The sequence below is a fragment of the Vigna unguiculata genome, chromosome 6 (genome assembly GCF_037176805.1).
Source record: "Vigna unguiculata cultivar grain cowpea cultivar isolate G323 ecotype 2 chromosome 6, ASM3717680v1, whole genome shotgun sequence".
Classification (NCBI taxonomy): Eukaryota; Viridiplantae; Streptophyta; class Magnoliopsida; order Fabales; family Fabaceae; genus Vigna; species Vigna unguiculata.
This window is the reverse complement of record NC_140797.1, coordinates 32,961,022-32,975,831: the sequence shown is the minus strand read 5'-3', so window position 1 is coordinate 32,975,831 and position 14,810 is coordinate 32,961,022. Positions and strand designations below refer to the sequence as shown.

Below are 14,810 nucleotides of genomic sequence, written 5' to 3'. Positions count from 1 at the left end.
AAGGGAAATCCAATGTTAAAAACTAATTAATATTTTATTAAATAACCGATATATATTAATAAAAATTAAATATGATAGTGCTGCATTTTAACTTATTATTTAAAATTTTATATTCAATAAGATTTTCTTTTTCTACGAATATATGGTGAAATTTAAAAAAAAAATGTAAGAAACTTCGTAGCATTTCATACAAATCTCTCTGTAAAAAATCGGCATAATTTATTTTACTAGATATGAAAAATTCGACTCCATTACAAACCAAAATCAACAAATAAAAGAAGTTGTGTAAATTAAAAAAAAAAATCATTATTACGTTCATCTTATTTAAAGAAATCATTTTAAAATTGAAAACCTAGGGATATATAATCATAATACTTTTTTTGCGTTGTTTTCTATAAGATTTGGAGTTTTATTTCCACGTATTAAAAAAATCATTACACAAATTACTAAAGATAAATATTCCAAATCTTGTTGGAAAGTGACACAAAAAACAATTATATGATATTTTCTGTAAATTTTGTTTTATTAAATGCCTTTTGTTAAATTGATATTTCTTGAACCTTTTTTAAAATCAAGAAGAACTAAAATGTAATAGTAGAATTAAATTATATTAAATGACTTTTTTGTATTTTACTCATATTTAAGTTGGTAGGTTGAAACATTTTCTTCCTTTTGCAAAAGGAAAAGAGAGGTATATCCTACATTTTCGGTGGTGAGTTATTGAATTGCAATCAAATAAATGTTGATTCTCAATATTTATGATGGTTAGGTCATTTTGATGCCTTCGAATTATGGTTTTCATAAATATGGCTCCACATTAACTTTTTCACGTTTTGCTGTTCAATCCTTTTCACGTGCTTCCAACAAATATTTTTTAATATTGAAGATGTTGGATATTAGGTTTTTTGTGATAACTTTATTTGCATGCTTTATATCAAACTTTATCTTATCTATTTTATCGTGAGAGTAGAATTACAATTATTTTGGTTTGAAATTGTGATACCTCTCCATTTGAAACATTTCAAAATAGTTAAAATATGAACTCTGAAATATATGGCTACACAATATTCTATATGATAAAAAAAAAATTGATGCCCCATTTTAAAATGTCATTCATTTTTCTATTGCAAAACCGGCAAAAGATTGAACATAAATGTTTTTTTGGTATTATTTCTATTTAAAATTGAAATTATATTTTAAAAGTTTAAGATCAAGACATACTACAAAAATGGAACTTGGAGAGCAACAGTTATATGTTAAAAAGTACATGTAATTTTATTTTTATAGACAAACATTAATAATAACATTAAAGTCAAAGAAAACGGTCCATTCAGTTAGTTGCCTTTAATGACCACATTTATTCTTCCTCTTTTTCTTTTTTCTGTCTGTCATTTTCCTTTGCATCCTCTATTTTCTTTTCTCCCCAACTTTCTTTCGCTCGTGAAAAAACGAAAGCAAAAGGAATGAATTTTATATTTTGATAAGTTTCCTCACGAGAAAAACAAATAAATATATTTTTCTATAAATTAAAATTAGTTTGTACACAAATTAAAATCACTACAATAAAAATAACTTTAGACAACCATATAAAATCGTGATATAAAAATTAGACCACAGTTTCTTAGGCGTAGTATAAGTGAGTGTAGCTATAGGTAATAGATAACGATTTTTAGTACAATACTTTTAAAACCGTTATTTAAAATTCTCACGATAGACAACATATTTTCAAGGTTGATTTTTAGACCTTACCATATAGTTTAAAGTAACAATTATATAATCATAGGCTTTCATGATATTTATACAACATTTATAAAAAATGTAGTTTATTATATGTTTAGGCCACATTTATTCAACCGTTGTCTAATTTAGTGTAGTCTAGTCTAAACTATAAAATGTTATAATGAATTTATTTTAAATTTCTCTGTTCACTTATTTACCTCCAAGAAATTTGTGAAGAAATCTAAATAAACCGTTATTAAAAAGTAAGAAATATATCGTTGGGTATACGTATTCTTAGAAAATACATTCTCGCAATTTAAATGGTTGTATCTCAATAAGAAAAGAAAGTGTGTATTTCATATTGCACTATTATTTACAATAGTTGTACACTTTTACCTTACATTCTTCTACAATTTATCTCTGTTGTCAACTCTTTTTTTTTATTTTTAAATTACTTAGTATTAATAGAACACATATATGGAAATAATATTCCAGATAGATGGATACGGTCTCGAAAGTTTCCAAATAATGTACCAAAAAATTTCATGTATTTCATGTTACAACAACGATTGTGTTTTAAACTATTTTTCTTTATGTACGTTCAAAAGTCTAATCTCATATAGTTTAAGAATTAAGGTTACTTAAGTACTATTTAGGAATTATATACTGAAATTATGTTAGAAGACGTTAATCAAATATATATATATATATATATATATATATATATATATATATATATATATATATATATATAATGGATTTTGTTTTCATTTTCTCTTTTGATTGAGACATATGCATGCAATTTCAGCACTGTGTTTGGTTCCTTCATGAACAAAATAAGAGCAGAAGAAGTAGAAGTGTGGAGAAGACAAACACTGATTAAACAAAAAGTTATTAATATTCGATTTAAGAGTTATTTCCCTTTGACACATAAATGGCTGAAACAAACGACACAATCAACGCAAACATATATTAAAGTTACATTTTATGCTATTAAGCCAAAGATAAGAAGAATAGCCATGTGTGTGTTCATGCAAACTTTTCAACGAAATCCACCTCCGGCACCAGCTCCTCCGCCAAATCCTCCTCCGGCGCCACCGCCAACTCCACCGCCAGCACCACCGCCACCTCCAAACCCTCCTCCGCCACCTCCTCCGAGGCCACCACCAGCACCAGCACCACCTCCAAACCCAGACCCTCCTCCGAAACCAGCTCCTCCACCGGCTCCACCGCCGCCGCCAAATCCTCCACCACCACCGCCCCCGAAGCCTCCTCCGGCTCCACCACCGGCACCTCCACCTGCACCACCACCAGCACCAAAGCCTCCTCCGGAGCCACCACCTAACCCTCCTCCTCCACCACCACCAAAACCACCCCCTCCTCCTCCTCCTACACCTCCTCCAAACCCTGGACGGTGAAAGAAGTTCTTCTCATCCCTAAAACCACCCTTCTCACTCCCAAGCTTCCTTGCATCAATGGTGCAAACAAGCGCACCAAGAACCGCAAAAAGAAGAACCCTAGAAACCATCTTCTTCTCTCTCAAAGCCAAGCAATCACTTGCAAACAAGATGGCTATTATTGGTGAGGACTACAAGTGAAGGAACTAGGGTTTATATAGCAATGCCCCTAAGGCAAATGCTATAGGTCCAAACAATTATCATCATCATTATCATTATTATCACTATTTCATAAAACAATACCTTTCTACGTAGTTTAGTTAGGTTTATGTGTTTTTCTTTTTCGTAAATATTATAAAAAAAAAAGTGAAGGGTGTTGACAATGGAGATGAATTATTGCAGATGTATACGAACATGCTTTAAATTGGATCATCTTCTTAACCATGCAAACGCGTTGTTGTTCATAAATGCTTGCAACTGCCACTGTTTGAAAAAAAGAGAAAAAGCTGAACCACTCATCATCTTGAAGGACCCACTGCCTTGTCAGAGAAGGATATTCACGTTACTCGGACTCTTCTTTTCATCTGTTTCTGCATGGGCCTCCCTGCAACATGCACCTTTTCACTCTCAACATTCTTTATCTATTCAATACAACTCTCTTATCTCAAATTCTATATAAATATATGTATGACATATATATATCATAGGTTTCTAGTGACATCGTTATAATATAATAGTATCAGTTTTTTTGTGATCCACAAATATTGTTGTGTAGCACAAAGTTTTAGGGTTTCAAAGTCTCTCAACTACAAAATATGCTTGAGATTATATGAGGTCATGGACTTGACTGGGAATATACCCTTTTTTTACCCCAAAGAGAGGGTAGGGTAGCTTTTAGTTTTGGAGAAACCTTCAAAAGATATTACAGTTTGAGGGGAAAAAAATGATTAATATGACATTTTGGGGAATGTTTGGAATGTCTCTTTAGATTTTCAACTTGACTTTTTCTTGTTTACATATACTTGTGAAAAATGGAGATTGGGGATTTGTCACTGTTTAGCTCTTGTAGAGAGAAAAAATTATTGTAAAGTTCAAGAAACTTATTATACAAGTTAAAGTTAAATATGTTTTTATCCCTTAACTTTCAATGAATTTTAAAATTAGTCAACTTCAAAACTTTGGACCAATTTAGTCCTTCATCTTTCGAAATACATGACTTAATATTTTTAATTAAATTTTGTTAAGTTTATTTGATATTTCAAATGTATTTCATAATAGTATTTGACTTAATATTAAGACAAAAATGTGTCAAACGGTATAAATAACTCAAATACAATCTTGAAATACGTACAAAACATCAAATAAACCTAACAAAATCTGATTAAAAGAACTAAATTCACGTATTTCAAAAAATGAAAGACTAAATTGGTCCAAAATTTTGAAATAGAATAATTTCAAAATTCACTTAAAATTAAGGGATAAAAACATATTTAATCATATTATATATGAGGAAAAGAATGGATTATCTTGCTGTAAAAAAAGATATTGGTGTAACTTACTCTCTTTATATATATATATATATATATATATATATATATATATATATATATATATATATGAATGATTTTGAAATTGGATCTGATAACGAAAGTTTGTGTGAGATGGATCATGACTTTTGTATATAATATTATTTTTCTCTTATCTTTTATTTTTAAGAATGAGATTCTTTGAATAACTGAGTAATGATATATTCAGTCTCTTACCATTTATATTATCATTTTACAACTATTTAAGAGTATAATAGTTAGGAGTATAAAAGTAAGTCGATCGGTTTAAACCGAATGAATTAAATTTAAGTTATTTAACCTGTTTCATGTAATGAATTAAAAATTTTATAATCTGACTCATCTAACCTCATAGTTTTGTGAATTGATCGACTTAAGAATTTTTTTTTTTTAAGTTATTTTATATATTTATTATAATACAACCAAGGGAATAAATTTGGTTTATCTACGATCAAAATATTCACCTATTTAACCACAAATTATTATAAAAATATTAATTAAAAATTATAATATATAATTTGTCAAAAAAGAAATTAAAATTTAAACTATTAAAATATCATTGAATATCATATCCTTAAAAGGATTGAATTATTAACTTATATAAATATAAAATAGTCATAATAAAAAATTATAAAAATAAAATAAAAATAATAACAAATTATTGTTAATGAATTATATGTTAATTCAGTCCTAATCCGACTCAAAAATATTTAATTCGTAAATTAAGTAATAAAATTCAATTTAACCCATATTTTAATTATTATTATTTTTAATTCAACCCATCTCAAATATGAGATATGTGGTTGACTTTAAACTAATTTTGAGACTTCCAACAACAATTAATGAACAAAGTAACATGTGTATGCTCTTTTATTCAACTGAAACCGTTGTTATTATAACGTTATAAGTGAACAACTAATATCTTATGTTGTTATTTCTGCCAACATAAGCAACATAATTAGTATCTTAGAACAATCCATCTAAAACACATACAAGTAAGAATGGGATTCAGAGTTCTAATCCTTTAAAACTATCGGTTATGCTTTTAAATTTTTTTTAGCTGCTTATTGTTTCCCTTCAAATTACTATTACCAAGTATTGAAATCATGCTAAAAATATGGAGAGAAAACTGATTTTCGACTTGAAAACCCTATTCAAAACTAGGTCAAAATTAGTTTGGTTTGGGAGCTATGACACTTTGATTATTCAAATTTCAAATAAATAAAAAATTGAATTAATTCAATGATTTTTAAATCATGATTTTCATTCTATTTTTTTTTACACATTTAAAAAAAAAATATATATATATATATATAGTGTAATTTTATTTTTGTTTTATTTTGTCAATGAACCTTACTTTGGAATATTTTTATTTTGTTTATGAATTTTAATTTGTAACGTTGTAATTCAATTTTGTATTTTGGACCTTGATGACCTTTTTAGTGTAGGTCACAATTTCCTACACCTAAAGTAACTTGACAAGCAATACCTTTTTAGTGCTGGTTTGAATTTTTTTTTTTTTTTTTTTTAAGTGCATGAAAAAACATCATGATAATAAAAAGATCAACAGATCAGAAAGACTGTGTCACTTTGACTACTCTCGTTATAACTTTATTAAAAAGTAATTTACATTTTTTTCTAATTTTCTTTCTTCTGTTTTTGTGTTTTTATGCTGGATGATCCATGAAAAGTTAAACAGTTTTAGGGAGAGTTAATCAAAGATTAGTGTTGTATTATTGTGGGTTCTAACTATTCTTTAACACTTTCTAACCGTGGTATAAGCACAAGACCCTTTACGCAGTTTATAAATTTGTATACAAGCAAATAAGGTTATAGATTCACAATTGTCTATTAGCTTTAGTAATCGTGTACAAATATAACCTAACATAAATTGCAACTTTGTTTATGTTAATAGGATTGCTTGCCATTAAAAAAAATGTGATCGGTGATAATAAAAAACATAAAGAAATACTTTATCTGATAAGGAAAAATGTATCTTTGAACTCATGATTTAGAAAAATGTATCTAAGGAATTTAGTCTAGTACACCTAAAAAATCAACTCATTTATTTCATTCTACATTCCACATTATCCTTTCATTCCGAAAGAAAGCAATCATTTCCTTGCTGCACCCCATCAATTTTTTGAGTTTCACTTCTACCCTTCTTTGTTTATTTGAAGTTGTGTGTTGTGGTCTAGTTTCTCCGGAAGTTTTTGGTGTAGGTGCTTGTAAGGAGCTAGTGAAGAAGTATTGAGGAAGTGCTGGTGATACAGGCAAAGCCACAACGGGTTGAAATATGGGATGGTTGAAGTATGGAATGTGTTTTCATGATCTCGAGAAATTGAAATTTGAAATATAAATTTACATACAATCCCAAATTCTGAATTGTCTTCCAAATTTTTGTAATCAAATTGTATATCCAAAATATATTTACATTATAAATCATATAATTCACATTTAATATTGTCTTCAAGATTTACATTTCAAATCGTACAATTTGAAATTTCAGTTTATCTTTAAGTTATGGATTGTACAATTTAAATTATAAATTATATAATTTAAAAAATATTTGCGTTCTCAATTATCTTCCAGATTATATAATTTAAAAAACAATTTACTTTCTTAATTATCTTCCAAATTTGAATTACATACCATTAATTTCAATAGAAGTATAATTGTAACTTTAGAAAGTATAAGTGTGCAGGAAGAAGACATGGTGGAGGAAGAAATTTGCAACATGATTTGCAGATGCAACAATGAATAAACACTTTCATTATTTTGACTGATCATCCGTGTACAAGCCCAACCCAAGAAGCAAAACTGAACAAGAAATTGAGTGTGGGTATAATTGGGGCATTTCATAATACATTAAAATTTACTATTTACTAATGAAGACACGGAAAAAGAATAAATTAATTAATGTACAGTTATCCGGCAGGAGGAAAGGGTGGAGAAAAGAAGAAAAGGTGAACTTGGTCTAAATAACTGTCCAATCACTTTCGACAAGGTATAGGTTTCCAGGCTTAGGAGGCTTTTTTGAAAATAAAGATGACTTGCTGTTGTCAAAGAAACTTGAGAAAGAATGTCGAACCAGTTTTATTTCATCGGTTACCTCTTCTTTCCAGACAGACTTGCTCGATGCTTTATCTTTGCCACCAAACATATGGCTAAGTTGCTTTAACCGCTGCTTTGGTTCACCAGTAGACATCCGCCGTTTTGGTACACTACCACTCATACTTGATTCTTCCATCATCTTCACTATCTTCACTGCCTCGTCTGGATTCACCATCATTTTCTCCACCATTTCATACATCTACAGAGGGACATAATTAATATTTTTTATTTCTTGGATTGGAGTTACTATTAAACAATTGCTATCAATATGATCAGTCTACATTCCAAACTAACTAATTTTTCATCCTCGGGTGAACAGATCCGCGTCAACACATTGAACCCAAACACTAAAAAGAGGCAAATTAAATAATCCCATTAGGTCAAGAGTAAGGGTGTAAAGTCTTACAGAACTTTATCAGTCCCAAGTTTCACTTTATCTATAGTTAACGACACCTTCAAATTGATGGATGGAGCAATATTCGAGTTAACTCACCGGATACATTTTGACAATTCCCTTGTGGGGTAAATTTTCGGTACTTATTACCTCAGAAATTCCCAGTACCACCTACTCTTACAACTAATTTATAAGTTTAGAAATTTTCTTCATTTTATTTTAAAAAATAAATCAGGGAAAAATTAACCATATGAAGTCAGGTGAAGTGGGAGGGAGGAGTATGTACTACAGGAAGACTACAAAGAATTCCCTTTTAAAGGTAAGAATATTAGAGATTCTCAAGGATATCGGGAGCTACAACGAAAGTTTATAAATTAGTCACTTTAGTGTATTGGTACCAACCTGAATAAGCTCGTCGAGTTTCTCATCGAATCTGTTGCTTTGACAAGCGGTAACTATGTAGTCCTTGCAGTCATTTAACGATTTTGAAATGTCAAGATCACCAGATAGCATATTTTCAGCAATTGCAAATCCTGAACCGAGCTGTATAGTTAAGACCAGAAATTATTATCAGAAAGGCATGCCAATGTTGTAATCATTGATGAATAGTTTACTTTTTCACTACCATCTGCCCTTGATATCTAGTCAACGAAACACGAGCTGAACTGTATAATTTTTCATTTAATCAATTAGCTGATATATACTACATTTTTTTTAAGTAACGTACAAATTAAGAGCAATTAAATAATTATATCAAAAGGTTATGATAAAGATAAGAGCAAATGGTTTAATCTTTTCATGCACCTCAAATGGGACCATCCAAGTCCATTATAAGAAGCAATTCTGTCTTACTTTAATCACCAACAAAGTTCTGCTAAACGTTGGTCCATTTTTCATGATTTCTACATAACAAAAATAACTCATGTGGGATAAAAGAAACGAGAGGAAGATAGAACTAACAAGAGAAACAAACAGTTGTTCAAAAAGCTCCGAAGGTGGGATGTCTTCAAATGCATCTAGAATACCCTCCCTGCAAATGAATAAAAATCTTAATTGAGTGAGACGGTTTCACAAGGGAGATATCCAAGTTCATAAAAATGGTTTATTTAGACTTACACTGCCAAATCCTCATCATAGAGAGGTGCCTGTTTAACAGCTGGAACTGGTTTAGACGTTTCCCATAATTCACGCCACAAATTACCTACCATCAACATGTAATGGAGAATTCAGCAAAGTTTCTGTAGAACATACAAAAAGAAATAAAGTGGCCAAAAAAATGTTCATGTTTCTTACAAAACGTCATAATGCAACTGCGCTAACGGTCAGGATTCACTTATCTAGACATCTTTTACCCGATATATACGATATTCAAAATAGGCATTATAAACGCTATGAAGATGGAGAGACAGAAACGTGACAATCCATATAAATCTAATGAAAGTATAAAATACTATACATCAAACAACTTTTAAAATTATAAAAGATGGCACAAACACTAACAGTTTTTGAACCTTGTAATCATGATAAGCATGAAGGCAAAAAGAAGTCCAAGAAGAGAAATTAGTGAACCAAAAAAATAAACAGGATTGCATAGCCTTAGAGTACTTGGAGAAAACATGAAGACAAAGAACTACTCTTTCATTTAGATAAGGAGCATTATAGAAGAGTTCAACAGTGGCTCAACCAGACCTCAGCCGTATTCATAAATGCTCAACAGTATATTGTGATTACATATAACAATACGTATGCTTCACTATAGATCCTGGGGTATGAGAGAGATTTTCTTTTTTCTTTATAGGATCTTTTAAATCACAAAAGTTCCCTCACTGCTTAAATAATTTCTGCTATATACAGTTTGGATTTTATTCATTCCTTCCACACACCTCAGAACAGAAAACTACAACCTCAAAATCCAAGTGAATAAACATAAATGATTGGCATTGAAAATTACCAAAAGTTTTTCACAACTGGTTATGAGATACAGGGAATCAATTATTTTTGTTGCAGGCCAAATCAGATCCATGTGGCCAGATAACATAGATATTGATCATAAAAATGAGATGGATTATCAATGACCATTGGCAAGATGCTAGTACACCTACCTTCCTTTTGCATACGTAGACTTAGTTGACCTTTGGTAGACATTGACTCTCCACAATAAGAAGAGTCTTTATCCTCAGTACTTCCCTCACTTTCAGTCCAGTCAGGCGGAGAGTACCATCTCACAAAATCTTCCAAAATGCAACCAGGATTTGCAGCCTAAAACATTATCACAAAAAGAACTAACTTAGAACATCATTACATTAGACGAATTTCAAAAGAATTAAGAACACCAGAAAGGAAAGTTCTCTTGAAGGGAAAGACTGACCTTGAAAGCCTGCATGTCAGAGAGGAGTTGAGAGCATCCAGCACCAACACTGACCATACAAGGTAAAGAAAATTATCAAGAAATGCCAACCCAACTATAATAAGTCTAGAACTTATTAGATCATAGATGCATATATGCAGTAAAATGAAGATGTCATTTTCATATCAGACACGAAGAAAAAAGCAGTCATCAATATATAGCAAAGATAAATTTCGTGAATATTTGTGGATCAACTAGTCCATCAGCTCAAACTCAAGAAAGAGGGGCAGGGGAGGAAGACCACAGTAAACATCTACACCATTAGTGCATGTTTGGAAATCATTCATTCTGGGGAAATAAAAGCTCTCTTAAAAAGCTCACTACAAAAGCAGTTATATCTGGATAGTTTACACACCTTCCTGTCCGGAGCACAAACTCCTCTGTCTCTTTGATCAAATCTTCTGTAAGCAAGGGTCCCTCCTAAACGAAATTGTCAGTACTTATGACACATCAAATACTGAAGCAAGTTCAAATATGTAACACTAAAGGACAAATAGCTATCAAACCTGGGTCACAGGAGAGAATGCAGGCTCGCCTGTTTCAAGTAACATCAGATCTCCAGATGGGCAATCAGCCCCAAGTCGAAGAACAAGCTCTCCAGTTCTTAACCTTGCATGTAATAAAGGGATTGCAGGAATATTGTCCGCGTACTTTGCTGGTTCTAATGTATTTAAATTGGCTTCCACCATCATAGAATTTAGTGATTCAGTGGCAATAATATAGCGCCTTTTCCGAGAAATGCAACAATTAATTACTTGAAATTTTTGATACAGAAGACAATATTTCAGATCTGGAATGTCATCTTGCGGGACTCCAGGTAAGTATTTCTCTTTGGACCAATGTTTTCTCAGCTGCATAAGTAAAAAATTCAATGCACACTCGTTTAGCTAGACATTAAGAAAGAAAATAACTTGCTGACATTACTCTGGCCTACTTCAGTCCTGGTTACAAATTTTTGACTGTAAATTTAAGTAGGATTTCTTTCCATGAACAGGTAATTGTAACATTATAAACTTAGGTAAATAAATGACGATAATTCATAAGTTTTGAAGGACTCTAAAAGTGTTAGGTTTACAAAGGGAGTTTCACTGGGGAGATACAATACCAATAAGACCTGAGCCCAACCACATAAGGAATTGACATCACTCTCAACCCAAAACCTTAAGGCAATGGGTTTATGGGTCTTCATCCTTATATGGTGTTCTACTTTCTCATTTCTACCCAATTTGGGACTTAAACTCACACTTAGATTCCTAACAATAAAGCGTATGAGTAGTTTACAGCTTTTCTATCCTCTTTCTTTTTTGGTTCTTTTAAATTATTTCCTCAATGAAAGAAATTGCATAATATTAAAAATAGAAATTCTTAGTGAGTTAGACTTACTTCAGCAACAACCCTGCACCAAAAAAGAGCCATTTCTTGGAGCGTCTTGAAGTTTCCAATTACTTCAGCTAGCTTAGCAACTAAGCTTTCAGGAGGAGCACCATGAATATCTCTTGGCAAAGATGATATGGAAGTTTCCTCTGGATCAGAGTTGATCTTCCTTCTAAGGAACCTTCCCTCTGCAAATATCTTAAAAGATTACAAAGGATGTGGAAGGTCATCACAGAATAATGCACCCAAAAATTAAAAGTATAGATATAAAAAAAGGTTTGTTCGTGAAATTATATCATCACTGAGCAATCTAAATTTCATATACCTGGATCAAACAATGAATTAATCAAATACAGAACTTTTTCATCACTACTGAACTCAGAGGTAAGTTTGGCTTCCTTTTCACGCAACACTAAAGCCTTCATCGAAGAGAGACTTAAGCCTGCCCTCTCTTTGGCAGGTGATGAACCTCTTGATGAAGCTACAAAATCTTTCATTGAGTTTGTTCTCTTTCCAGCCCTAGTCAAAAGGCCCAAAACTTTAAGAGGCTAGTCGAATTTAAGCTGAAAATCTTTCTGAATAACAAAAACAAGAATCTTAATATTTAAGGTCTCTTGCTTTAGCCATTATGAAGAAAATTTTAACAGCTATTACTGTTAGGTTTAAAAAAATGCATTAAACAACTGAGAGTAAGAAATAGGGCTTTTAGTTTCCAGAATTCGGTTAAAGAATCTAGCCTATTCAAAACAATCTTAAAGCAATCAATGGATTGCCAGGAAAAAGGTGAGCATAACTTACTCAAAAGCTATAGCCAACTGCTTCAGGACAGACGATGGAGGGATGGGGTGTTCAGTCGCAGCAGCTAAGCCTTCAACCTAGGGAATTGATTCAGAAGCCTAAAGTAAATTTTTTTCATCACACGTCATTAAAAATATGTTCAGTTTACTGGAAACAGTTATCGGGCAGTTAACCATGAGATTATCAAGCAGTTAACCATGAGATTATCAAGCATCTAGTAACTTGTCACACACAACTATGTACCATGCATGCATTAAATATTTTCCTAGCTTATGAGCAATCACACTGATGCAGTCGAAAATGTTCGTGGCTGACAACTGGCATACATTATCAGATTTTCCTAATATATTGGACAACTGCTTGGAAACTTCAATTGGAAGATAAAATCATCGAATAACCCAAATCTTCTTACCTTGGCAATAAGATCATTCTGCTCATTGAGAATGTACGAATGTTCATCATAAAACGGAGCGGAGGCCATGTTTATGTTGCCAACTTTATCTGTTACTTCAACTTCTTTTCTCCCTTTTCGAATGTTGTTTATTCTATCTTGCCAATCCTGCTTTGTTCCTATATGCGGAGGTCTCCACTTTATATGCTTCAGTTCATTGAGAAACTACACCATTCAATTACAAAAGTGTCAGTTATGCAGGTAATTTTACACTCATACCAGACATAACACAAGCAAACATGAGATCTTGTGCTGATCATGTCAACGCAAAAAGAAACCTAGAACCATAACACCTGTATGGTTTGAGGACAAAACAGATCCTATCTTTCACAAATAATTACAAAAACATCACTTTATTTTTTATTCTATTTCCTATTTTCAAACAGTTATAAAAAAGTAATTAAAATTAAAATGCTTTCACAAATAACTATTGCAAATTTTCATTTGTTACATAAAGTGACAAACTTCCACATATCAAACATAGAACCTAGTATACGTGTACACTTGGACTAACTTATTTTTTCAGCCCAAAAATAAATCAGAATTACAACCAACAACCTCTAAAATAAGCTAATCCAAACAATCACAGCATCTTAATTTTCATTTCGAAACTTTAGCTTCAATTAAAACGAAAATAAATATAATCCCATTTCATAATTACAAAAAAAAAAACATAACAAATATAGTTCCATTTCATAATTTAAGGAGAAAAAATTTAAGCACCCACAGAAGTGAAATAAATCAGTACTTCACACATTTCACCATGACATCCCGTAAACGCAAATATACAAATTAGATTAAAAAATAAAATTAAACTCAAAATCTATGTTTTCAAAAACACTAATTACACACACAAAAAATACACAATCCACGAATTACAGCAAGGGCACGCATCTTCAAACCTTGGACTCGTGCTCGTTCCGAGCAGATTCATCGCCCTGCCGCCTCCCTAACTCGTCGTGAAACTGCTTATCGGAATCTTCACCGATCAAAATACCGCGTCAATGCTAATTCTCCGAAATTCAAACAAAAAACAGAACAATCGAAAATTCCAAAAAAGAAAAAGAAAAAAACGGATCGCATTCCAACGCAATAACGAAAGAGAAAAGAACGTTCCACACGCACTCACCTCGATCGGTTTTTAAGTCCAACAGAACACGCTCCGCCTTCGCAGCAGCGGAATGGATCGCGATGCGCGCCTTGGACACGAAAGAAGTCGTGTGAGACTCCATTTCCTACACCAGGGGTGCGCACACTAAGTTACAGCACAACAGAACACGGTTTTTTTCTTCTCGGCTACCACAAGAAGAAGCATAGATAAATAGTTAAATAGATCGAGAAAGAGAGTGCAATTGTAGAGTGAATTGTGAAAGAAACAGAACAAGTCTAACTCTAATCCAAAGATAAAGATAAAGAAGAAGAAGAAGACTAAGTACAAGAATAAGAAGAAAGTGATGACCAGGTTAATGCTTAAGCCTGCTTCAAAACTTTCAATTTTTTATCCAGGAATATAAAATGTCATAAAATATTTATTTTATTTTAAAATAATAGTATTTTCAAATTTTCATATGTTAACTAAGAGATTTTTAAT

The 14,810-nt window shown here is 31.7% G+C and overlaps 2 protein-coding genes across 3 annotated transcripts; both read right to left on the bottom strand.

Moving 5' to 3' along the window:
* Positions 1–2,598: 2,598 nt before the first annotated feature.
* On the bottom strand, positions 2,599–3,340 carry GRP5 (glycine-rich protein 5). Its single transcript, XM_028077576.2, has one exon. It carries the CDS (start codon positions 3,245–3,247, stop codon positions 2,762–2,764), a length of 486 nt encoding a protein of 161 aa, XP_027933377.2. The 5' UTR covers positions 3,248–3,340; the 3' UTR covers positions 2,599–2,761.
* Positions 3,341–7,422: 4,082 nt separating this feature from the next.
* On the bottom strand, positions 7,423–14,667 carry LOC114188264 (uncharacterized). Of its 2 annotated transcripts, XM_028076848.2 has the most exons (14): positions 14,349–14,667; positions 14,122–14,198; positions 13,181–13,384; positions 12,769–12,845; positions 12,296–12,489; positions 11,980–12,158; positions 11,103–11,447; positions 10,952–11,016; positions 10,558–10,606; positions 10,292–10,448; positions 9,306–9,390; positions 9,150–9,219; positions 8,592–8,732; positions 7,423–7,994 (listed from the first exon to the last, which is right to left on the bottom strand). In XM_028076848.2, the coding sequence occupies exons 1-14, from the start codon at positions 14,449–14,451 to the stop codon at positions 7,659–7,661; spliced, it is 2,082 nt and encodes a 693-aa protein (XP_027932649.1). In that variant the 5' UTR covers positions 14,452–14,667; the 3' UTR covers positions 7,423–7,658. The 2 variants fall into 2 exon arrangements, with proteins under 2 accessions (XP_027932649.1, XP_027932650.1); XM_028076849.2 differs by lacking the exon at positions 14,122–14,198 and having other exon boundaries at positions 14,349–14,665.
* Between the last annotated feature and the right edge of the window lie 143 nt (positions 14,668–14,810).